Source organism: Strix uralensis, chromosome 5 (assembly GCF_047716275.1).
Source record: "Strix uralensis isolate ZFMK-TIS-50842 chromosome 5, bStrUra1, whole genome shotgun sequence".
In the NCBI taxonomy this organism is placed as follows: Eukaryota; Metazoa; Chordata; class Aves; order Strigiformes; family Strigidae; genus Strix; species Strix uralensis.
This window is the reverse complement of record NC_133976.1, coordinates 1939991-1963579: the sequence shown is the minus strand read 5'-3', so window position 1 is coordinate 1963579 and position 23589 is coordinate 1939991. Positions and strand designations below refer to the sequence as shown.

The 23589-nt window shown below is 50.7% G+C and overlaps 2 protein-coding genes across 5 annotated transcripts in view; both read left to right on the top strand.

Moving 5' to 3' along the window:
* NET1 (neuroepithelial cell transforming 1) overlaps positions 1-12519 on the top strand; it is a 56446-nt gene extending 43927 nt beyond the window's left edge. For 2 of the 4 annotated variants that reach the window (XM_074869668.1, XM_074869669.1), the window contains exons 4-12: positions 5261-5368; positions 6182-6349; positions 7134-7196; positions 7630-7726; positions 7849-7925; positions 8427-8684; positions 8945-9115; positions 10006-10192; positions 10568-12519. In XM_074869668.1, the coding sequence (XP_074725769.1) occupies positions 5261-5368; positions 6182-6349; positions 7134-7196; positions 7630-7726; positions 7849-7925; positions 8427-8684; positions 8945-9115; positions 10006-10192; positions 10568-10968 (1530 nt within the window). In that variant the 3' untranslated portion in view covers positions 10969-12519. Of the gene's footprint in view, positions 1-668; positions 808-5260; positions 5369-6181; positions 6350-7133; positions 7197-7629; positions 7727-7848; positions 7926-8426; positions 8685-8944; positions 9116-10005; positions 10193-10567 lie in introns of those variants that run through there. The other 2 variants (XM_074869670.1, XM_074869672.1) reach the window with 2 other exon arrangements.
* A 5059-nt stretch (positions 12520-17578) lies between these two features.
* On the top strand, positions 17579-18558 carry LOC141943658 (calmodulin, striated muscle). Its single transcript, XM_074869308.1, has 2 exons — positions 17579-18079; positions 18287-18558. The coding sequence occupies exon 1, from the start codon at positions 17591-17593 to the stop codon at positions 18038-18040; it is 450 nt and encodes a 149-aa protein (XP_074725409.1). The 5' UTR covers positions 17579-17590; the 3' UTR covers positions 18041-18079; positions 18287-18558.
* Positions 18559-23589: the final 5031 nt, after the last annotated feature.

Genomic DNA, 23589 nt, shown 5'->3' with positions numbered 1-23589 from the left:
CCCTGTTAGAAGAGGGGGAGAGGCTCAGCCCAGCCCCTGGCTAACAGACCTGTGCCAGCACAACCTTTAAAGCTGAGAGCAGACTTAAAAGCACAGGTCTAGACAAGAATTCTATTTTTTTTTTTTTTTAACAAGGAGGGCTGAGGCTGGCAAAAAAAAACAACCCTCAGCAGCAGATGATTTATGCTCCAGTGGCAGCAGCAAGAGCTGCCGTCAGGAGGAGCATGTCCCACTGCTGCACTTGCAAGACGGCTGTAGGCGGTGGTGGCAGGCCCCAGCACTGCGAGTGCCAGCAAAGAAAAAGAGAGAAAAAACCCCAAAACATACATTTGGCTTTGTCTTTTCAGTGCAAATAGTGAAAGCCCGGTGCTTTTCAAAGCGCTTTCCATCACAGAGTGTGATGGAACAGCCCACTCGCCCCTCAGTGGGTGTCTGCATCGTGCTGCCTTAAAGTAGAACCTCTCAGAAGTCCTATTTTGGGGGAGTTTAGGAGGAAATAGGGGCCGGGAAAGGGACCCGGGGGTCCTGGCCCCCTGCCTGTGGGGCAGGGGGCGGGGCTAAGAGTCACTGGGCGTGGCTTGGCGCCGGAGGGGGGCGTGGTCTCGTCGGTAGCCCCGCCCCCGCCGGTGAGGTTGGGGCGCGGCGCGACGGCGGGCGCAGAGCGGGGATGAGCGCGGGCTGAGGCGGCCGGGACCGGGGGGGGGGACGGCGACCATGGTGGCTCACGACGAGCTCGGGGGGCTGCTGCCCATCAAAAGGACTATCCGGGTGATCGACGCGCAGAACCAGTCCTTTAGGGAGCAGGAGGTGAGGAGGAGACGGGGAAAAAGGGGCTTTTTTTTTTTTTAAGGGGAAAGCGGTGGGTTTGGGAGCCCCCCATCACCTTCCCGCCCTCCGCGCCTGAGGGGAGGTGAGGAGCCGGGTGCGCTGCCCGCTGAGAGCCGGCCACGGAGGGAGGTGCCAACAACGATTTTCAAAAAAAATAATTTTTTGAAAAAAAATATATTTCATAGCCTCTGGAGGAGTGGGACCAGGAAGCCAAAACCGAGCTCGGCGCCTCACCTGACCCCACTCCTCCCAGCGCGATTTTCATGTTAAAAATACCCGTTGCTCTGTGTGCTCTTTCCACTGACAGGATTTTTCCTAATTAGGGCGTTTGTTTGCTGCATAAACGGAAAAAAAAAAAAATAATTAAAAAATCACGGGAGTTGGTTGGCGTTTGGAGGGTTGGGGTTTTTGGAAGTATTGTTATTTTTATCATCTGTTGTTATGAAGATGAGAATAATTGTATTCCTAGTAGATGCTCGCATGCCTCCTGCAATGACAGAAGGCAAAAGTTCAGCAGCCAGGTAGGGATCGGCTGCCCTGGGCAGGGTTTTATTGCTGAGATTAGCGGTGAGATGAGGTGGAAAAGAAAAAAAGGCGGCTCCAGACAGCTCTGGGGCTTGAGGGCTCCGGCGTGAGTTGCCAGCCTCTTAAAATCCTGGCTTTAAAACAGCCAAACTTGGGCAATCTGATTGTGCAAAAGGGAAACCAGATGTTGGGAGAGAAATAACAGAAACCAGACCTCTTAAAGGAGAGTAAATCACCTCTAATTCTTAAAACGTGTGTTTTCTGTAGGGTATAACAGCTGGGTATGTGAAGTTAAACCAGGTCTGGGCTTGAGTAACGACCCCTAAGCCAACACTCCCGTCGGTGCCAGGTACTGAGGTGCTATCAAGAGCCACTGGAGTTATCAGCAGAGTGCAAGGCCGGGTTTGAGAAAGGCGAGGGTTGTCGTCTCTGTACCGATGTGTCAAGCGGAGCCTGGTTGTTCGGTTTGAGTGCAGGCAACCGTTCTCACAACGGAGCTTGAGATTCAGCAAGCTCCTTGCACGTGAATCTTAAGATAGTCAGGTGGTGATTTCTGGCAGGAGTGATTTGAGCTGGTGATTAAAATCCCTTTCTGCTTATTTGGCTTAATAGGAAAAGTTTTGCTGCGCATGGTTTTCAGATTTGTCACCATGTTTGTATGCGTTGGTATGGGACTGGCACGTAGGACATTGCTCTCTAGTAAGTGATCCTTGTAAAAAACACTAATTATTACCTAGCATAGGGGGAAAGGTTATAGGCGTGCATGCTGCTAGAGGAAAATGTTCGTTGCTCAAAAGTAGAGCCTGGCTTTCGAGCAGCAAGGTGCAATCTTTCACAATGTGAAGGATTAACCTGCACTTAGAAGCACTTGAAGAAATTCCACTAGTGTGAAGTCTTGCCTGCCAGCTGGAGGTACAAATTTAGCTTTTGTGTGTATGTTTATGATATATTTATATTCACATTTAATAAAGAGTCTCCTGGAAAAAAAAAAAATTCTGAATGGAAGCAGAAGTGCTGTTGGACTCACTGGGGTTTTCATTATCTGTCAGCGCTGTAGCGCTTACAACCGCCAGCTTGTTACAGAAACTTTGCAGACTTCATTCTAATCTGGGCTTCTGTAAGTAAGACCGTGTGGAGACAGGCTAATCGTTGTTTGCAAGTACAGAACTAAAAAAAAGAAATTACTGAGCCAAAGTTATCCACAGTATGAACTGCACTGAGTCTCAGCTTACACGGCGACTGAGTTTGCCTGTAAGTGGAGTACATGACCTCAAACTGAAATGCAGATCTCAGAGAAGGTGAGGTTTTGAAGGAGAGGGATTTTTTTTTTTTCTTCCCCTCCCTGCCTTGGATCAAATGATATCTCTGGAAAGAGAAGAAGAAGAAACAGATGCGCTTTTTTTTTTTTGGCAGTTGAGCCGTTCATGTCTGAAAACACTCACAGGACAGAAAGTGGGATTTGTTTCTCTTTGAGAGGGGAAATAGTCTTTCGCTAAGCTGAATTTATAGCGTACAGAAGTTTTTCTGTTGGCTGAACACCCCAGGGGAGCCCATCACATATACAGAAAACACTCTGGTCGTGCCGATCTGTGTGAAATTCCTCCCTCCTCAGAGCAGAGCTGGGTTCCTCGGGAGCCGGGCTCCTCCTCGTTCGAGAGCGCTGTGCTTTTCAAGCCTGTCTTTGCATGTCTCAGTATGTATCGGCTGTTCAGAAAAGTGGCGATTTAGAATCCCAGGGAGCCCCTTTGTACCGCCTGTCCCAAATGCTTCTGCCAGACCCCGTGCGTGTGCATGTGTCGCTCCAGCCTGGCACAGATGTGCTGGGAAGGCATTCACACATGTCCCTCGGCACAGATAACGTGTCATTGTGTCTGGAAAGGCTGCAGAGTTGACCCTTTAACAGCAAGCTGCGAAAGACTCTACAAGCGTCCTAAAGTACTGAAGTTCCTTGCTATTAATTTTCAGTGTCATGTTTTTCTTTTCCATGCTATTTATATCACTGGCCTTGACGGAGATGTGTGTGGCTTATGTCTGTGTATTTTCTGCTTACATTCCTGCTTCTCTTGGCTTGTGTCCCTTTATTCTAGCATGCCAATATATAGTTTTCTAGAAGTAAGTTACCTATCCTTTTCCTCCACTCAGAAATGTCTGTAATCAATTAAAGTTTCTCTGTCTTCTTTTGAGCCCAGCCTAACTTTCCAGCCTTCTGCATAGTCCTTTTCCTCAGAGACTGTCTCGAGTGCAGTTGAGGCTCACCGTTGGCAAAGGAAAGAAGCGACTGGAGCGCTCCCAGTGCTGTACTGACACCCAGCTGAGGGTTGGGGTCCCGGGGTTGAGAACACTCTCTTACAGCTTTTCCCCATTTCTGTAATACCCTCACAGTTCTGAGATTTCCCAAACATTTCAAGCACAGCTTTGAACACACTTTGTGCTGTGCCAAGAGGTCTCTGTTCTGCATCACTCATAAATTGTTTCTTTTCATGTTTCCCCCCTGCAACTTTGAAGGCTTAATTCAGTGTGAGCTAACCTCCTCTGTTGCTTAACACTGCATGTAGGCAGACAGACGGGCCACTCCTCGGGTCATGTTGCTGAAATCCAATCTTACATACGTAGCTTTTATGCTTCCTCAGTCTCATGACTGGAATCCAGCTCTGTGTGTTCCTATTCCCCTTTTTTGTTTTCAGCATTTGTCACTTCTGTTGCTCCACAGAAGCAAAGGGTTTGGGTGCTGTAACTTGCAATCTCAGGCTGGAAATAGAGGCAGCAGAGAGCTTGTCCTAAGCAGTCTTCGCCTTTTAGCCTTTTGAAAATTAAGAGGGACTCAACTGTAATTAACAAAAAATGCCTAATAAAACTTTGGTAAAATTTCTACTGAGATGAACTCAAAAAAGAGGCTGCTTCTACCAACTCCTCTGAACTTCATACTAGGAAATTTCCTTGTGATGATGAGTCACCTTCAACCATTTGCCAGACATTTAAGAGCACCAGGGTACCTCATCTAGCCTTTTTCCTAGCCTTAAACTCTGAGTCTGTCTCTTCCTGGTGTCCCATTGTGCACATCTTTCCTGTAGGGTCCTTACAACACAATATTTTTGATGTAAAATATGTAGGGTTGCCAGCATGATTTTAAAAACTGATCTGAGCTTAAGCAGCAGGAGGTTTCCATGGGGCGTTTCCTCTTCTTGGCAGCATTTCGGTCAGGACAGAACTGAAAATGCTCTGGGCTCCCGGCAGGGATTAGTGGTGTGGAAAAGCAGAAGCTCTATCTTTTGAATCTAAACAACGTATAAGAAAAATTATGATGACATGTAGGGGGTGGTGAGGAGCAGAATGGGGAGGAAGCTTTGTAAACTGGAGGTTTTAAATTGTACCCACTTCGTGTGTGTGCGAGTCGCTCACAGGAATGTTCAGCATGTGGTCATTTGCTATTTGTTAGAATAGCTACTGAGGCTGTCCTGGGCTCCAACTGCTACTTTTCTCTCCAAAATAAAATTAAAATGGAAAAACACATTCTTTCTACAAAGGCAAACATGATAAAATGGAGAAGCAGATCACAGCTCCATCTTTAGATGACAGTCACTTGCCTTGCAGAGGAGAACGCTTCAGTCTATTTATGTTCAGACCATAACGGTCCCTGTTTGGGCCCTATTTTGAATTCTGACTGACGTGTGTGTTATCTTGCCTCTTTTACACTGGGCAGTCTCTGCAGTTTAATTGCAGCCTTAAAGTTCAGACAAATATTTACAGCCTCTGCTTTCCATTTAAGATGAATGGCTACTTCAAAACACTCTCTTTTCTGTGTTTCCCACTCCTTAAGTGGGTTTGTGCTTTTTAAACCTGCCTGGGCAGCTTGAGAAATGAAGTGGGAGTCACAGCCAGTACAATTTGTTCTCTGCTTTATTTACAGGAGCCAAGCAATAAGCGGGTTCGGCCTTTAACACGGGTCACATCCCTGGCGAACTTGATCTCTCCTGTAAGAAATGGTGCAGTTCGGCGCTTTGGGCAGACGATACAGGTAAAAAGCAGAGCCTCTAGTCCTGGAAATCTAGAGATATTGGGAAGGTACTGGCTGTATGGGGGCAAAACAGACACTGGGATTTCAAGGCATCTCTTGGAAATCTACTGAATAATTCATGCAAGGACAAAAAGCTTGCTTGGGGATGAAGAAGAGTTCAGGAGTTCAGAGGTAGCTTGCTAGATAACCAGGTTATTGAGGGTTTAAGCAGTAAAAAAAAAACGGACTGATTCAGATAAAGAGAATTAGTTGATAAACTGTACCAGTATTTGAGATACACGCATTGGACCACGTGCTTAAATGTGAACTGACCCTGCTGTTCAGCCTTCAGTAACGTTAGAGAAGTGTTGTCTAAGGATCTCTCTACCCCACGCGTGCAGATAAGAGCACTTCTATGTCTGGGTTTTAGTAAGATTGCAAATCACGAGAGCAAAGTTCAAGTGGCTCCTGATTAGCCTCATTATAGGTAGAATTATGATCCTAGTTTATTTACTTCCTCATACCTTGGAAATAGACCCAAGCTTTACCTGCCCATCCTCCTCCCAAGCGCCGCTGCTGGATCAGTGCAGGGAGAGAGAGGCACATGGAAAAGCTTGCCAGTCTCTGGGCTCTCAGGGCTTTCTCAGCAGCTTGATTAAAGTGTTCCTTTATCTGAGGAAAAGTGTCTGGGTGTGTTTTCCTGCCCTGTACAACAGAGGAGGATGAAGGATTGGGAGGGGTATGGGTAATACTAGAATACTTCTGTACTTCTCAAATTGGCTCTACGTATTTTTAAATTTTTTTTTCTTTTTTTTTTTTTTTCAATCCCTATAGTCATTTGCCCTTCGCAGTGACAGCAAGTCTCCTGGCTGTGCCCAGAAGTCATGTAGCAGATCCGCTGCTCCTACTCCTCCTAAAAGAAGAAACAGTGTACTTTGGTCTGAGATGTTAGATGTCAACATGAAAGAATCCCTGAGCACCAAAGAAATTAAGCGCCAGGAGGTAGGCTTCTGTTAAACAGCAGGACTGAGAAAGGCAGCCAGAACCTTGGCTTGTGCAGTTTCCTTGGCAGGGAAGGGTGTCGTGAGCATCTGTGGGTGACTTTATCTTCCTGTGCACCTTCATTTCTAAACTGCTAGATTTATTTCTGCATTAGGCCTGGGAAAAGGTAGGCTTCTCTCTCTTGAGTCACTAGGGAGTTTGTCTCCCCAGTTTGACCCTTCAGAGATGCCAAACTCTTTCCATGGGGGTGCTCAGCATTTCTGAAATTCGAGACCCAGCCACAGTGGTTGCTTTGCAGCAGACCCAAAGTCAGGTTCCTTGTAAAGCCAGCTGTCTTTCTCTTAAAGCTCTTGACAATTGGTTGAAAGCCAAATAGCAAGGCCTTGGCTTGCCTTTTTCCTGTAGTTCTTAGACAAATCTTCTAGTGACAACACAGAAGCTGACTAAAGACGCCTGGGATTTGACCTCTGTGGTTTTCTGGGTTTTGTTTTTTTCGTGCTTGCCTGTGTAAAAGCAGTGATTTAAAAGGCGCTAATATTTAATTTGGCTTGTGCGTGAGCATCAGAGCTTTCACACAGTTGTAAGTAATGTTGCTTTCTCAGAGCTGGGAAAGCCGGCAGATTTACTTGAGGTTGTCATGCCCAGGTGGCATACAGTGATTCAGATGGCAAAACTGCCTATTCAGGCTGCCCAGACAGGATGTGCATTATGTGAGCTGAAAGGCTCTTTCAGAGGAAGACTGGGATTAAAAATGACTCTTGGTGCTTTATCCCCTTCCTCACAGGCGATATACGAAATGTCCAGGGGAGAGCAGGACCTAATCGAAGACCTGAAGCTTGCCAGAAAGGTGAGTGGTTTTTTTCCTGCAGTCAGTAATCATATTACAGCTAATAATGAAGTTTCTTTGCACCTGCAAACATTACGTAACGGCTTTATCAGGCCCAGAATCCACAGTATGAAAGCTGGCCTGGAAAGTTGACGTGAGCAGTCCTACAGTGCTGGTTTGACTGCAGCAAATGCAGCCAAAAAAGGATTGCCCTTTGCAGTCCTGCAGAGCTAGGTGGGGAATCCCTCTGCCAGATGGGAACAGGTCAGACGGGAAAGTCCTTTTCATTTGATACCTTCATACCGAGGTGAATCTTTTGCCCATCAAAGTCGGTGTTACTGTTTCTGTTGGCTTCTGATCTGTTCTGCGCGTGATCTATCCCCTCATATTTAAATTGTCAGCTTTTGGGTTTGGGAGATTTGAATATATTTTAATACTTGACATTCTTTGACAGGCCTATCATGATCCCATGCTGAAACTCTCTATCATGTCTGAGGAGGAACTCACCCACATATTTGGGGACTTGGATTCTTATATTCCTCTGCATGAAGGTAAGAGCAACTGGATCATTTTCACATAGCGTGCTGACTAAGAGTTAATCTCTATGCTTTCTCATGTTAGAACCACTTACTGGGGCATTGTTGCAATTTCTATTTTTGTATTTCAATTCCAGACTTGTTGGCAAGTTTAGGAGAAGCAACAAAACCAGATGGAACAGTGGAGCAGATTGGGCCCATTCTTGTGAAGTGGGTGAGTACATAACTTGGAGACAGCAGGCTAAAAAAGAGCTTAAAGCACACTTAAAGCTAGAAGCCGAAAAGCTGTGGGCTTTTGTGGCCTTGAGCGAAAGATTGAAACGGAAATCCTGGCTACACTGAAAACAATGGGACTCTGTCAGCCGTAATGGGCCACGATTTCACCCCGGAGACTTACACTAGTGTGACTGCAATTACTTGCTGATTTATGTTAGAAATGTCTGTATCTTCTGGACTGTTCCTCGCTGATGTGATTTCCATAGTCTTACTGCTGTTAATCTCAAACATCTGAACTTCAAAGGCACTGCATGCAGAATGCCTTGGTTCTCCTCACAAAAGACTAGCTGCATAGACAAGATAGTCTGTTAGCTTTGGTTTTTTTACTGGGCAAAGTATCGCAGTAAGGGATGTAGAACTCCCTGAGTTTGACATGTTCATGTGCTTTGCTTTTCCTACATGGAATTAAACTCCTGATTATTGTTCTGTTCTCCTGCAGTTACCACGACTCCATGCCTACAAAGGTTACTGTAGCAATCAGCTGGCAGCCAAAGCACTTCTGGATCAGAAGAAGCAGGACCGGAGAGTTCAGGACTTCCTCCAGCGCTGCCTTGAGTCCCCTTTCAGCCGCAAACTAGACCTTTGGAGCTTCTTGGACATTCCTCGAAGTCGGCTGGTCAAATACCCGCTGCTCCTGAAAGAGATCCTGAGGCACACTCCCAAAGATCACCCCGATATCCAGATTCTGGAAGAAGCTGTAAGTAATCGTGATCTCATTATGGTTGTTCTGACACAAGCATGTCATTGTGGAGCTCCAGAAAGCTTTCTTAAACCCTCAGCAATTCTGTGGCATGGTTGTCTTGGTGGACAGAAATCTGTGACTGTGACCCTTTGTGAAAGCAAGTGAGAGATGGGTCCGTGTGGATTCCATCACCTGGAGTTCTTAAATAGCACTTAAAGGGAAGCTCTCCAAGCAGAGTTCACTATTTAATCATTTGTAACTGGTTTGGTTTGTAGATATCTATAATCCAAGGAGTCCTCTCTGACATCAACCTGAAGAAGGGGGAATCGGAGTGCCAGTATTACATTGACAAGCTGGAGTACCTGGATGAGAAGCAAAAAGACCCGAGGATTGAAGGCAGCAAAGCTTTACTGTGCCATGGGGAGCTGAAGAATAAAAACGGACATGTAAGTCCCTCGTGTTCGTGGTAATTAATTCTCAAGTTTGAAAACCTCCCGTCAGAGGTAGTTAAAACTTCGTCCGTTACAGCAGGACCAGGAGCCCTTCCATCCTTAGGATTAGTTTAGACAATTAGCTAAACTTAAAAAGCAGAAGAGAAAGCACCTGATGGCAGTCAGCATTGCAGGGTGTAAGGGAAAGTTTCCTGCTGACAGCTTTACAATTGGCCTTCAGAAGCTGAAAAATAATTAGCACAAAATTACTATAGAAAGTGCTCTCTGTGCCCAAGCTCTCCATCAAAAGGGATTTCCTGCCGGCTGTTTACTTTCAGGTGCTCTGACATTCCCCATTATGAGCTCTGGCGCACAGCTCTTCCAAACAAAAGTGTTCCTGCAAAGGCCTCTTTGGCTTTGAGGTGAACTGCCCGAAGTTTATCTCCCACTGCAGCAGTGCTGAAAGACCCTGGCTGTACTCGAGGGTTTGCTGCCTTTTGTTCTGGCTTGCAGGAGTAACCTCGTTTTAAACATCAAATCTTTTTCTGTTTATTTTTTTAGTTGGTGGGGGGGTTTTTGGTTTAATTAGGCCATTATGCTTCTGTACACATGAAGCATTTTGTATTGTCAAAAAAGATACTGCTTCTAATCATCATATTCTTGGCAGCTGTAAATCATAATACACTTTTGAAGGGTTGTTAAAACAATAAACCCATTGATATAAGTGTGGTCTGTGCCACCACTGCCAGGGCCCAGCGTTGCTGTAACAGGAAACAGTCAGAAAGTTAACGTGGGTGAAACTTCAGAATAATCCCAGAAACTTCAGATAATCCCAGAGGATGTGTGATTGCTTTGAATACAAAGTACAATGTTTCGCTCATATTCAAATGTATTTTCCCTTTCAGAAACTCTACGTCTTCCTCTTCCAAGACATCCTGGTTCTGACCCGGCCAGTCACTCGCAATGAGCGTCAGGCCTACCAAGTGTACAGGCAGCCGATCCCTGTCCAGGAGCTGCTCCTGGAAGACCTGCAGGATGGCGATGTGAAAATGGGAGGATCCTTCCGAGGAGCTTTTGGCAATTCTGATAAAGGTATGAACCGAACCAGTTCATCTGTGTGGGAATCTGCTGGTGAGGAGAGATTACACTGACCCATAAATCCCCGCAGATGGAGGTTAACGTGTTAACATCCACCTTTAGACCGTCGCTGCTGGGCTTTGCGGTTTTAGATTTGGTGGCTGTGAACTTATTTATGGTGTTTTGCAGTTGATGCTCAGACTAGAAAACATCTATTTCAACGTATCTCTGCTGGGTTGTGGTGTTTGGGGTTGGGTTTTTTTTTTTTGGCAGGGTTTTGAAAGCTTTTCCTGAAGCAGAGCAGGGCAGTCCAGATCGCTTGTCTAGCAATGGAATCTCTCTAAATATTGAGCTAGGAACTGATCTGCTTTTTCCTATATTTATCTTCAGCTAAAAATATCTTCCGAGTTCGTTTCCAAGATCCCTCCCCAGGCCAGTCCCACACGCTGCAGGCCAACGATGTCTTCCACAAGCAGCAATGGGTTAATTGCATCCGAACGGCCATCGCTCCCTTCCAGCCAGCTGCTGCCGCGGCAGAGCTGAAGGAGCTGCCGGAGCTGAGCGAAGAGTCAGAGGAGAACAACCCCTCCGCGCCCAACATCAGAGCCCAGAAGAGGCAATCTGCCATGTCTGGCATAACCGAGATGGAGCTCGATGAAAGCACCTCCGAGTGCAGCTCCGTCCTGGACTCGGAGGAAGCCAAGGGCCTGAAAACCCACAGAACATCGTCCGGGTACAGAAAAACGAGGGAGAAGCAGCTAAGCGGGAAGCGGAAAGAAACACTAGTGTAAAGAGGAGCCCAGCAACATCCTGGTAGAAGACTGTTTATTTATAAATAACGTGTACATTTTTCTTGTAATGTGAGCATGATTGGAGTCACTCTACTGAACAGAATATTTGTTTTTTTATGTTGTAATGGCAGCTACTGGTATACAGTTAACACTGTTGAACTGGAGTCTGTTTAGACAAACCTGGCCACTTTAAACCTGGTTTTAATGCTGTGAGTGATTTGGAAGCCCTCACGCTTTTGACTGCTCACAGCCAATTTCAAGAGCAAATTTTGGTTTCAGAAAGATTTCCACGTGTGGTTTTTGAGGCTGGAAAACAAGAAACTTAAAGCAGAAGTTGGGGGGCCGTCACCACGAGCCTGGCAGCACCCTGCTTTGCATGGGGGGGGGTCAGATCAACGCTGCAAGAGGCCTTTTAAAGTGGACTCGAAACCTCAATTCATGTTATTTTCTTATCTTGTACAGCACATGTTTGCAGTGTGTGGTTATCATAATCCATGCAACTTTTCGTGTTAAAAAAGGGAAAAAAAAACAACAACCAACCAAAAAAAAACCCACCACAAAACAACAAAAAAAAACCCTAAAAAACCAGACCCCAGGTTCAACAGGTTCTCAATTTACCTACTGGAATCTTTCATCTTAGTGTGTCCTTTGTACATTCCTCATTTTCACTCTTGTAACCTGCCAGATATTTAATTTTTTTATTAGTTGTTTTGTTCTGAGTTTGGGGTTCTCTTTGTTTTTCTTCTTTTTTTTTTTTTTTTACTTTTGTATTTTGTCCTTGTTAAGACTTGGCATTTCCTTTCGAGGAATTTTTGAGGAATTTTCCTTTTTCCTCGCTCCGAGGTGTGCACGGACGGTTTCTCACGTCACTCCACAGTTCTGCGGAGCGCACCGTCCCTTAGCGACGTCAACGGCTTGTGTGCGCTCCGGACTCCTGAAAGAGAACTGCATTGCAGCGGGGTTTAGGAAGGTTTTAGGCACGTTGTAAAAAGGGTTTTGGGGAGGGAAGAAGAGCAGCAGCTAGAGGGGAATAGCAGGGAGCGAAGGTAGATTTTTCTTGTTCGTGTTGCCTTTTGGAAATGAAACGCCTTCTGCGGGGAGGCGGGACTGGAGGCGACCAAGGGGTTATTGCATGTTGTAGAGAGGTAGAGCAAAGGACGCGTTTGCAGCTGAAGAGGTGTAAGGACAGAGGAGAATAGTGGTTGTATATACTCCTAACGGCGACACTGCCATGTTCTAGCGGTCCAAAGATTCGGCTGAGAGACGCCGGCGCCGTAACTGCTCTGCAAAGTGGTGACGGCCGTGAGTGTGGCCAACAGGTTGTTCCTGTCCAGTCGAAGGACGAGGACAGCAAGCCCGGCCTTGAGTGTTACCTGAAATCTCCGCTCGAGGAGCCGCAACTCCCCTGCAAAAGGTCGTTGCCTGGCGCGAGTGTGGCCGGTAACGTTGGGAACGGGAAGAGGGTGTACATAGACACAAGCGGATGGTTCTCTGTAAATGTGTTGTACAGTTTTCAGTGCCAAGTACAATTAAATTCCTGACAGCCTCTTGCCTGCTGCGTCTGAGTCCCTCCTTGGGGGGGAGATAAGCGCCTTCCCGCGCTCCTCCTGGCCCTCCTGGAGGGCTCACAGGAGGAAGCTGTGCCTTTATCCAAATCCCTTTTTTACCGTCGCGGTTCCTCCTTGCGCCGCTGCGTCCCAGCAGGACCCGGGCTGGTGGTTTATGGCTCCGTGCCGCCGCCCTGCCTGTAAAATGGGGTGCAGCTGCCTGACTCACCCCGGCACTTGCATCACTCTCCTCATTTCTGGGGGGAAAAGGGAGCAGTGGTGATAATCCCTGCCCTCCTGCAACCTTCCTACGACTCAAATGGTCCCCGTTTAGCAAATAATTCAAAATCCTCTCCTAGACCAACCTTCAGAAGCAGCCCCAGGGCCCTGCCGGGAAGGGAAGGCACAGCTCCCCTCGCAGGGACGAGGTTTAGAGCTGAACTTTGCCCCAGAAAACTGAGTTTTGAGCTGGAGGAGGCTCAGCCCTTTCCGAGCTGGAAAAAAGGCTTCTTTTGCCATAAAAAAAAAAAAGGCATTAAGCTGCCACAGCACATGGCTCATCCTCAACACAGAGGAAATCCTGCAGAGCGCCTGCTTCTCCTCCCCCGTGTCAGGCCGAGCCCAAACCTCCATCAGGCTGAGCCCAAACCTCTGTCTGGTCGTTGTGTAGTCGACAGCAAATTAGCCAAGAATTTCATTTCACTTTAAAAGTAATTCACTCCCCCACCGACTCCCGGTGGTTCCTATCCCCACTCCAGGAATGTGCAGACCGCAGCTGGCTGCCTCGTCAGGCCCAGCTTTGCTAGACTAAACAAGCCGGGTTTTTCTGGTTTCCTCCCGTGCTCAACTCCCTCACATCCCGGCCAGCCCTCTCCTCGCCTGTGCTGCTAAAGCTGAGCCCAGACCCCCCCTTCCCACACGCAGGGTCGGGGGACCCCAGGGTGAAATCCTGAGGGCAGAGGGGGGACCCTCCATCCTTGCCATAGCACCGTCCCCATTGTGGCCAGCGAAAGGGAAGGTGGCTGTGCCACCTCCGCCTTTGGCAAGCAGCTCCCCGTATTTACCTCCAGGGATCCTCCCAGCTCGGGTGCTACGTGCGGAGCCAAACACCCGCCCGGGTTTATAGGTGAGACCTTCCCGGAGTTGGGGTCAGAGCGGGGCATGTCCCCAGCATCTCCTCAGCACCCCGATCCCTCCCTCCTCCACCCTGATGACATCTGGCAGGCCCAAAAGCAGGACCCTTCACTTGGGCTAGAAAAGCCTGACTTTAGGAGCTGCCTTACAGACCCTGCAGTTCACCCTCCGCTTTAGAAACCTCCCTTAAAACAATATCTAAAAGAAACCACAAAATTTTACACCTGGCAGCTGACAACCCCTGGAGCCCCCCGCAGCCGTTGTGGGATCCTGTCTAAGCTCAGCCTCTCCAAAATCCCATTTTCCACATTAAACCCCGACGTGATTTATGCCAGGCTTTGCGGAGGTTCCTCCCCATCCCCACAGACACACGTGGGGGCACAGGGCCCCGCAGAGGTTTCCCCATATGAGCGGTTTCCCTCTTTGCCTCCCAACTTTCTCTTTTTTTCCACAAATTCATCATCTTCCCCCTCCTCAGCTCCACCACCTCGTCTGCAAATGCAAACCCAGACATCACCGCACACATCTGCGCACATCTGGGCTGGCGTTCCGCTTGGGATAATCCAACAGGGTGCTTTTAACCATCTGGTCTGGGTTGGTTTTTTGGGGTTTTTTTAAGCCGTTACCTGGATCAGGCTCAAAGCCAGACGCAGAGGTTGAGCGGGGCGAAGCCACCTGCAAAACTCAGTGTGAGGCTTTAACGTTGGCTGCCTGCACCCGCCGTCCTCAAAGTATCGGCCCCCTCCAGCTCCAGCTGGAGACATCCCGGGAAAATCGGCTGCCAAAATCCCCAGCAGCTGCGTGCTCCTGCCTCCCCCGTGGAGGCCTCCCCCCTGTCCCATCTACCCCCTGGATCATCTCGGATGCTGTAAATAGGACTCGGCCCTAAACCAGGGGGTTTTATGGGCCAGTAGGAAGTTTTATTGGGTTAATTATCCTGCCATGCTAATGAGGGTGGAGTTAAGCACAGTCTAAATCAAGGGCTGGCTTGACCTTCTCCGAAAGACTGCTGTAAACGTGGGAGGCAATGGGTGCTGGTGATGGGTGCTGGCAATGGGTGGTAGCGATGGAGATGTGATGGGTGCTGGTGATGATGGGGAGGTGATGGGTGCTGGTAATGGGGGGTGATGAGGAGGTAATGGGGAGTTGATGGGTGCTGACAGTGGGTGCTGATGATGGGGAGATCATGGGTGCTGGTGATGGGGGAGGTAATGGGTGCTGGTAATGGGGGGTGATGAGGTAATGGGGAGGTGATGGGTGCTGAGAGTGGGTGCTGGTGATGAGGAGGTCATGGGTGCTGGTGATGAGGAGGTGATGAAGGAGGCAATGGGGAGGTGATGGGTGCTGGTGATGGGGAGATCATGGGTTCTGGTGATGAGGAGGTGATGAGGTGATGGGTGCTGACAGTGGGTGCTGGTGATAGGGGGGGTCATGGGTGCTGACAGTCGGGGGAGGTGATGGGTGATGGTGATGGGGAGGTCATGGGTGATGGGGAAGTCATGGGTGCTGGTGATGGGTGCTGGTGATGGGGGGAGTCATGGGTGCTGGGTGCTGGTGCTGGTGATGTGATGGGTGCTGACAATGGGTGCTGGTGATGGAGAGGTGATGGGTGCAAGGTGGTGGGTGCTGGCAATGGGTGTTGGTGATGGGGAGATCATGGGTGATGGGGAGGTCATGGGTGCTGGTGATGAGGAGGTGATGAGTTCTGTCGATGGAAAGGTGATGGGTGCTGGTGATGAGGTGATGGGTGCTCACAATGGGTGCTGGTGATGGGGAAACAAAACCTCCAGCAGCTTCCAGCTTCGCTCAGCACCAAGGGACACCCAGGACAGAGCAACCCCTTCATCCTTAGCGAAGTGACCCAGGGTCCCCCCACCCAGCCCACCCTCATTTTGGAGCTCACACAACTCCCCCCATCACTTGAAAAAAAACACCTTAAACCTCCCGGGCTTTGAAAACACTCAGTTATCTGTCGGTGTTTGCTTCTCCCAGATGGGTTCCAGCCAGCTCCCCCTCCTCTTGGCTCCTTCCTTGGCTGCCCAGGGCTCTCTCACAGCAATTTTGATTCGATCTTATTAAATCTGGAGCAGAACAGCAAGCGTGGGCAATTAGACAGGCAATTAGTGAGCAGCTTGTTGCACAAGAGGAGCTGCCAGGACCTCCCCTCCCCGAAACGCGCTCACGGGGCGAGTAGTGCCGTGTCTCTTGCCAGACAGGTTCCCAGCACCGCTCAGCTGTGTTTTACGTGCCCAGAGTTTTTTCCAGATGAGGTTTTCCTCCAGACGATGATCCCCTCCCAGACTTTGTCCCACCTGGAGGCCCCATTTCCCACGCATTCCTCAACTGTCCCATGAGCTGGCTTCTGATTTGTGGCCTTCCCACAAATTCCACAGCTCTAATTCCTCACTGGGTTATACTGGGGCAAACTGGCAGCATTTTCTTGTAGCCAAGAAAGTCAAACTCTCTTTTGCTCACGCCTGATCATTTGGTCCATTCGCTTCTTGGCCCAGCTGGTGGACGTTGCTTGGCTGTTATGGGCACGTAGGGAAGAGGGATGGATGGTTGGAGGGACAGGTAGATGGATGGACGGATGGACAGACGCAAGGATGGATGGACGGACACATGGACAGATGGTTGGAGGGGTGGATGGAGAGATGGATGGATGATGGATGGATGGATGGATGGATGGATGGATGGATGGATGGATGGATGGATGGATGATTGGGCAACTGAGTGGATGATTGGGCAACTCGGTGGATGATTGGGCAACTGGATGGATGGATGGATGGATGGATGGATGGATGGATGGATGGATGGATGGATGGATGGATGGATGATAATGCGGTTGGTTGGGTGGATGCACATATGGATGGAGGGAGGGTTGGCTGGCTGGCTGGCTGGATGGAGGAAGGGAGGGAGGGAGGGAGGGAGGGATGGTAATGTGGTTAGGTGCACAGATGGACACACGGCTAGATGGTTGGGTGGATGGATGGAGAGATAAATGGGTGGAGAGCTGGATGGAAGGTTGTGAGAATAGATGGATGGACAGTAGGATGGATGGACAGTTGGACAGAGAAATAGCCCTCATCATCATTTGTCTCTGAACCCTCCTGTACTCCTGGCTGTAAGAGATGAGTAAAAATGAAAGCAGGCCATTACAACATGGTTAACCCTCACTCAGCCCCAGGATTAACCCCTGACTAACCAGGGCAGGACTCCTGACACTGCTCACCTGATGCACCACCACGTCAGCTGCCCCAGGGGCCGTGGGGCCGTTCTCAGGGAGCCCGGAAGAGGCGTCACGGCTGATTCAGGTCTCCATCAGTGCGGAGCACATCGGCCCGGGCAGCCAGGCTCTGCCTGGACCTGCTCAAGGGAACCCTCCCTCGGCAGGTTTGACCTGCTGCCAACATCGCTGTGGTGGCCCTGGGGCTGGAGAGACTGGAGAAGTGGGGGGGGCCCTCTCAACCCCCCCATGAAGCGCTGGAGGCCTTTGCACAACTCCAAACCCCACCCAAATTGCCTTAAAATAACCAGAAATAGTGTGTATCACCCCCCTTCCACCTGCCTCTCCCCGAAACCACCACTCAGCTGCAAGCCACAGCGTAAATCCCTTAATTAAGGGCATTCGTTAGGAGCCGGTCCCACAAAATGCCACCGGTGGAGCAAGCAGGACCGCAGCCAGGGTGGCCCAAGGGGGCTGGTGGTCACCCTTCTTCTCCAGCACCCCGAAACTCCCCTGCCTGCTCCGCCGGGGTCCAGCTGAATCATTCGTGCTCCGTGGCTCGGCCTCTCCCACGTGCTCCAGCTCCTGCTTCCTCCTCCTCCTCCTCCTCCTCCTCCTCCAGGGAGAGGCAGGTTGGAGGGAGGAGGCCCCATGTGCACCTCCCCGCCAGTGCCACGGCGTGCCGGGGCAGAGCAGCGTGCGAGCAGGGAGCGCCATGGCCGAGCGGCTGTCGGAGGAGAAGATCGCCGAATTCAAGGAGGCTTTTTCCCTTTTTGACCGGGATGGAGACGGTTGCATCACCACGAAGGAGTTGGGCACTGTCATGCGCTCGTTGGGGCAAAACCCCACCGAAGCGGAGCTGCAGGACATGGTGGGGGAGGTGGATGCCGACGGCAGCGGCACCATCGACTTCCCCGAGTTCCTCTCGCTGATGGCGAGGAAGATGAGGGACACGGACAGCGAGGAGGAGATCCGCGAGGCTTTCCGCGTCTTCGATAAGGACGGCAACGGCTACATCAGCGCGGCGGAGCTGCGGCACGTCATGACCAACCTGGGTGAGAAGTTGACGGACGAGGAGGTGGATGAGATGATCAAGGAGGCCGACTGCAACAACGACGGGCAGGTCAACTACGAGGAGTTCGTGAGGATGATGACGGAGAAGTGAGCCCCCCCACACACACTCACTTCCAACCCCATCCCACAGGTAACTCGCTGGGATGCGGTTTTGCGCCCAATCCAGCATCCATGGAAAGTCCCGGACCAGGGGGTCCACCCCACCCCTTTCAACGGCCGCCCCAAATCTTGTATCTCCCCCATCCTGACCACCTCCTGCCCTGCAACTCTTGCTGGAGGTTGGAAAAATCTACATTCATGGTGATTTTTTTTTAATTTTTCCTTAATTTCTTCATAGGGAACAGAGGTCGTGGTGGTCCCCCAGCCTCTCCATACCCTACCACCTTCTATCCACCATCCCAGGCTGGAAAAATCCTCTTTTGTCCCAGCTAGAGCATCACCAGCCAGTGTCTGCATGGATGCGGGCATCCCACCTGGCAGGATGGGGCTTGGGGTGCAGATGGATATTGGGGGGCAGGGGGGCCCTCTCGGCTGCCCTCCCATGAGATGCAACTCTCGTGTCTGTAGAGGTGCCAGTGGCCACCACGCGTCCCTCGGCACCGCGCCGAGTCCAATAAAGAAATGTCCCCCCATGGCTGCCAGTGCTTCCTTCAGCTTCTCTTTGGGGTCCCTACTAAAAAACAACCCCCCCCCCAATCACCGACATCAGTGCATCTCAGCCCCACATCACCCTCATCCTCTTTCCTCCCATTTTTCTTCCCTACAAGCTGGAAAAATGCCCCTCGTGGGTGCTGGACACCCTCCAACCGCAGGCCCCAGGGTTGTGGCCATCCCCACCCCAAATCCGCATCGCTTTTGGGGTCTGCCATCTGCACCCCCAGGGTGCTGGGGGCCCTTTTCTCACCCCCGAGCTAAGAGGGGAGTTGGCAGCTGGATTTAGCCTTAATCCCCATCCCAAAGATAAGTGGAGCAGGATTCACCTTTCCTGGCCCTAATCCACCCCGTCATGCTCCTCGTGACTCAGTTTCCCCACAAAGAGGGTGAAACCCAATTGCAGCAGCAGCAGCCCCACTGCAACCTGCCTCGGGCTGGGGTGATTCCCTCCACAGAGGGGTTTGAAGGAAAATTAATTCTAATTTTCATAAGAAAATTAATGTTTAGTCACTAACGAGCAAACAGAGAGTCGGTGTGAGCGGGGCAGAGCTGTTTTGCAGGGGACGTCGCGGCTCCAGGGATGTTCAAGCCACCACAAGGACTTCACCCCCCACCTCCAGCTCATATCTGGGGCTGGGATCTTTGGCAATCCCGGTTGTTTTCCCGACACTGGGAAAACCAGGCGGGTGCCTGCATGCCGGCCGGCAGGGCTGAGCACGCCCACGCTCACTCCACCCCAGGCACGGCCCCCAGCCCAGCACCCAGCGCCTTCACCACGTGCTGCCCTCTCGCTCGCGCGCCCAGCCTGCCTGCAGCTCTGCAGGGGACAAGAGCGGGGCAAAGCTCAGCAAAAAAAAACCCCAAATCCATCAAGATTAAGACAAGCGAAGGTGTCACGCCAGGCTATTGTACCCGAGCCGCTAAAATTAGACCTTCCCGAAAACATGATTATTTATTAATGCCATGTTTCAGCACAAAACCATACCCTGTATTTTTAGGCTTGACCTTTTCTCCTTCTATTCTGGGGTTGTTTAATTACCAGAGTATTTTTTCACGCCACTTATCCTGAGCTGGTTTTTCTTAACAACCGTCTTTAACGGGAGGCTGGACCCCAGCCAGAAATGCCAGCCCTGCAGCCCCGTCAGCAACAGCACCAGCCTGGAGAAGAAAGTTTATTTGTGATTTTGCACCAGAGATATTTGCCTGTTTCTCCCCCAGTTTAACGCTTGGGAGCGTGACGGGAACATTTCTGCTGGCGTTGCTTGGGATGGACACACGGACAGATGGGAGGGTCCTGTTTGCTTCAGCATTGCCAAGGGAGGGGGTTTTGCTTCCCAAACCCAGCTTTCCAGGCCCAAATTACCCCGCCAGAGAGGAAGGAGCTGACGGGGCGTGCAGGATCGAGCCCAGCACTCACACGCTGCCTCCCACCACGCTGGGCTGAAACGTGACTCACAGGGCGGTTTGGATCGGGCGTTGGTTAATGATTAAATTAATTGAGTTGGTCTAGCAGATGCACTCGGTGCCTGGGAGGTTGGGAGGGATCCGTGCAGGGTGGAAAGTGGGGGCATGGGGTGGTAAGGGAGAGAGCGGCCATTTCCACTCCAAAACCTGGTCAGGGTGTTCTCCAGGACCTGGGGATGGAGATTACAGGATGGGACGTGGGGTAGAGGTCACCTGGGATGGGTCCTGGGGGATCATCTAGTGTGGGACCTTGGTTAGGGGTCACCTGAGATGGGTCCTGGGGGATCATCTAGTGTGGGACCTTGGTTAGGGGTCACCTGGGATGGGTCCTGAGGAATCATCTGGGCTAGGACCTGAGGATTCCCTCGGGATAAGACCTGGGGGATCAGCTAAGAGGGGATCTGGAGGAGGGTCACCTGGGATGGGAGATGGGGGACCATCTAGGATGGGGGCTTGGGGGATTATCTCAGATGAGTGCTGGGAGATCCCTTGGGATAAGACCTGGGGGATCATCTAAGATGGGAGTTGGGAGGGGGTCACTTGGGACTTAGGATGGGGTTTGGAGGATCTTCCAAGCAATTGGACCTGGGGATCATCTAGGATGGGATCTGGGAGATCATCTAAGATGGGACCTGTGAGGAGACCACATGGGTGGCAGATGAGGTGACCACTTAGAATGGACCATGGGGGATCCCCTGGGGTGGGAGCTGGGAGTTTGTTTAGGATAGGCCATGGGGATCACCTAGAACAGGACATGAAAAATTCCTGCAGGATGGGGTGTGGGGTATCCCTCAGCTGGGACATGGGGGGATCTCCTGGATCCAAACTGTAGCAGCTGATCCCATCTCCACCACTGGCAAACAATCTTCCACCACCTTTCTGTATATTTATTTCCTTCCAGCCTTTCCAAAAAAAAAGTCACCGAGGGCTCCAGCACCACCCCAAAACAGGGGCCCAACCATACCCCCATCATCTCTCCCCTTTCCCTCACAGTTCTGCTTCACCCAGACCCAGTTTTTCTCTAAAATTACACTTTTAGGAGAAAAGCAGCTCATGAATCCCCCCAGCACCCCCAACCATCCCACTGTGGGAGACCAGAGATGTTTCTGCTCCAGTGCTGCTGAATCAGTCACAGATTCTCCCCATTCCCTTTTATTTGAGCAAAACGAGACATTTTAATAACATTTCAACAACAGGGCTTTAAAAACACATTAATTAAACGTTGGGAAAACCATACTGAGACCCCCCCCAAATGGGACCAAGGAGCTTTTCTGAGCCCTCCCAAAGGATGTTGAAAGCAAGGGTGGGATTTTTTCCTCATTTTCCCCATTTGCCCCCCTCCCTGCAGCCCCCCAGGGCTGCGACTCCCCGCCTCCTCCCCGGCAATAACTCTGCTCTTAAGCAAACATGACGTATTGCCTGGGAAATGTCGCTGCCCGCGGGAAGGGGAGGCCCCTCGACACCCGGCTGCTGTAAAAAAGTGGGGAAAAAAGGATTTTTGCAGTGGGGTTGATCCGGGTTGGCGAGGCGAGGGATTAGGGGATGGCCACAGAGGAGAGCTCAGTTGGGTTGCAGCAACTCAGGTTCTGCATGGGGGGATAAATAACTAAACAAACCCCCCAAAAAACCAAACACCTTTGCAAATACATCTTTTCTAGTATTTAGTTTGGCAGAAAACTCTTTCATTTCTCAGAGGTGGTTTTTAACCTGTTTTAAAGTGCTTTTTCTCACTGCATTTCCACTTTCAGGTCATTTGTGAAAGGAGAAATCACTGTATGGGAAAGAAATTAAAAAAAAGAAGACACAAATTGCCCCGCAACTGGGCACAGGGTATGGGGCAGGATGGGCCACGGTGTCTGGGGATGACCAAGATGATGCTGAACGGAGCCATCTGGTGCCAAATCCAGCACCAAGCCCAAGGTTGCCCCAGATGAGGAATTGCTTTGGGGCAAAGTGCCTGATTTTGGGACCAGAGTGGTTGGTTTTACCCCTTTTTTTTTGGCATTAGCCCCTTTGCCCCACGTGGGACTACCAGTACCGTTGCAATGCAGATGCCCAGCAGCATCTGAGGCATGGAGCTGCTTTGCATAACATGAGTTTCCCCAGTCTCAGCTCACAGCCGAGCCACAAACACGTTACCCTCTTGGCTGCACTTGCCAGGGCATCTGGTGATGGCACCTGGGGGGCTGCATTGGGCTTCCCCACAGGGAAAGGCTCCAGCCCCAAGATGCTGCACTGAATCCTGCTGGGTCTGCACCAAAACTGCTTCTGCTGCCCCTGAGAGCAGGGGCAGGGGAGGGGACAAGTGGGACAGGGAGGGGGAAAAAGTGGGACAAGGAGAGGGGACAGGGAGATGGAGATGAGTAGGAGCATGAGAGAGGACAAATTGTACCAGGAGACCAACAGGACCAGGAAAGGGGAACAAATGAGACCAGGAGTTGGGGACAAGCGTGACCAAGAAATGGGACCAGTGGGGCTGGGAGTTGAGGACAGGAAGAACCAGGAGAGGGGAAAAATGTGACCAAAAGATGGAACAAGTGGGATCAGGAGAGGGAACCAGTGAGACCAGGGGACAAGGACAAGTGGTATCAGGAGATGGAGACAAGTTGGACTAGGAGAAGGGACCAACAGGACCAGGGGACAAGAGGGACCAGGGGACAAGGACAAGTCTTTGGGTTGGGGATAAGTGGGAGCAGGAGGAAGAGGCAAGTGGGACAAGAAGAGGGGACAAGAAGAACCAGGAGATGGGGACAAGTGTGACCAGGAGAGGGGACCAGGACAGGGGTCTCCATGTTCTGCAAATGTCAGGTAGTTTGTTGGGGCTTGAGATGATCTGAGAGCAGCCCCAGAGCTGCTCTATGCCCTGTGCCCCACTGCAAGGAGGGGGACACCTCCCCAGCCCCTCCATCTCATTTCCCCAGCATTCCCAAGGCTCAATGTAAAACCCCAAGGGATTTTGTGAAGACGTTTGGGGCTCCTCACAGGGACGCCGGGAGCCCCCAGCTGCCACGGCGTTTCACAAGGCTCCTCTCTCCCCTTTCCACAGCCGAGGGGTTTCCCAAGTTCAAGTTACCAAAATAAGCCCACTGTCTCAGCCCTGGGGGCTTTGGAGCATGAAATGCCACCAGCCGCCGGACCCCGGACGCTCAGTGATGGCTGGGTTTCCAGCGTCGCAGAGTGGGCAGATGTGGCTCCAGCCCGGCCGGCTGGCAGGGGATTAAATTGGATGAGGTCTTTGCAGGCGCCAGGAGGGTTTCCTGGATGTCTGAAAGGACCCTGAGTCCCCCAGGAGCCAGATGAGAACCTGCAGCAGCTGTAGAGTGGCCAAGGTGGTGACCATCAACCTTCAAGGGCTGTAGTCTACCATTGGCACCATGGGATTTGGCTCTCTCAACCCAAAAAGCCAGGCATCCCTGCAGGGGTTAACTGCAGCAGCCGCAATCGGAGCTGCTTCATTTTCCATCCCTGCAGCGCCAGAGTCATTGGGGCTTTTAACGGGAAATTAATAGCGCCATGACCTCA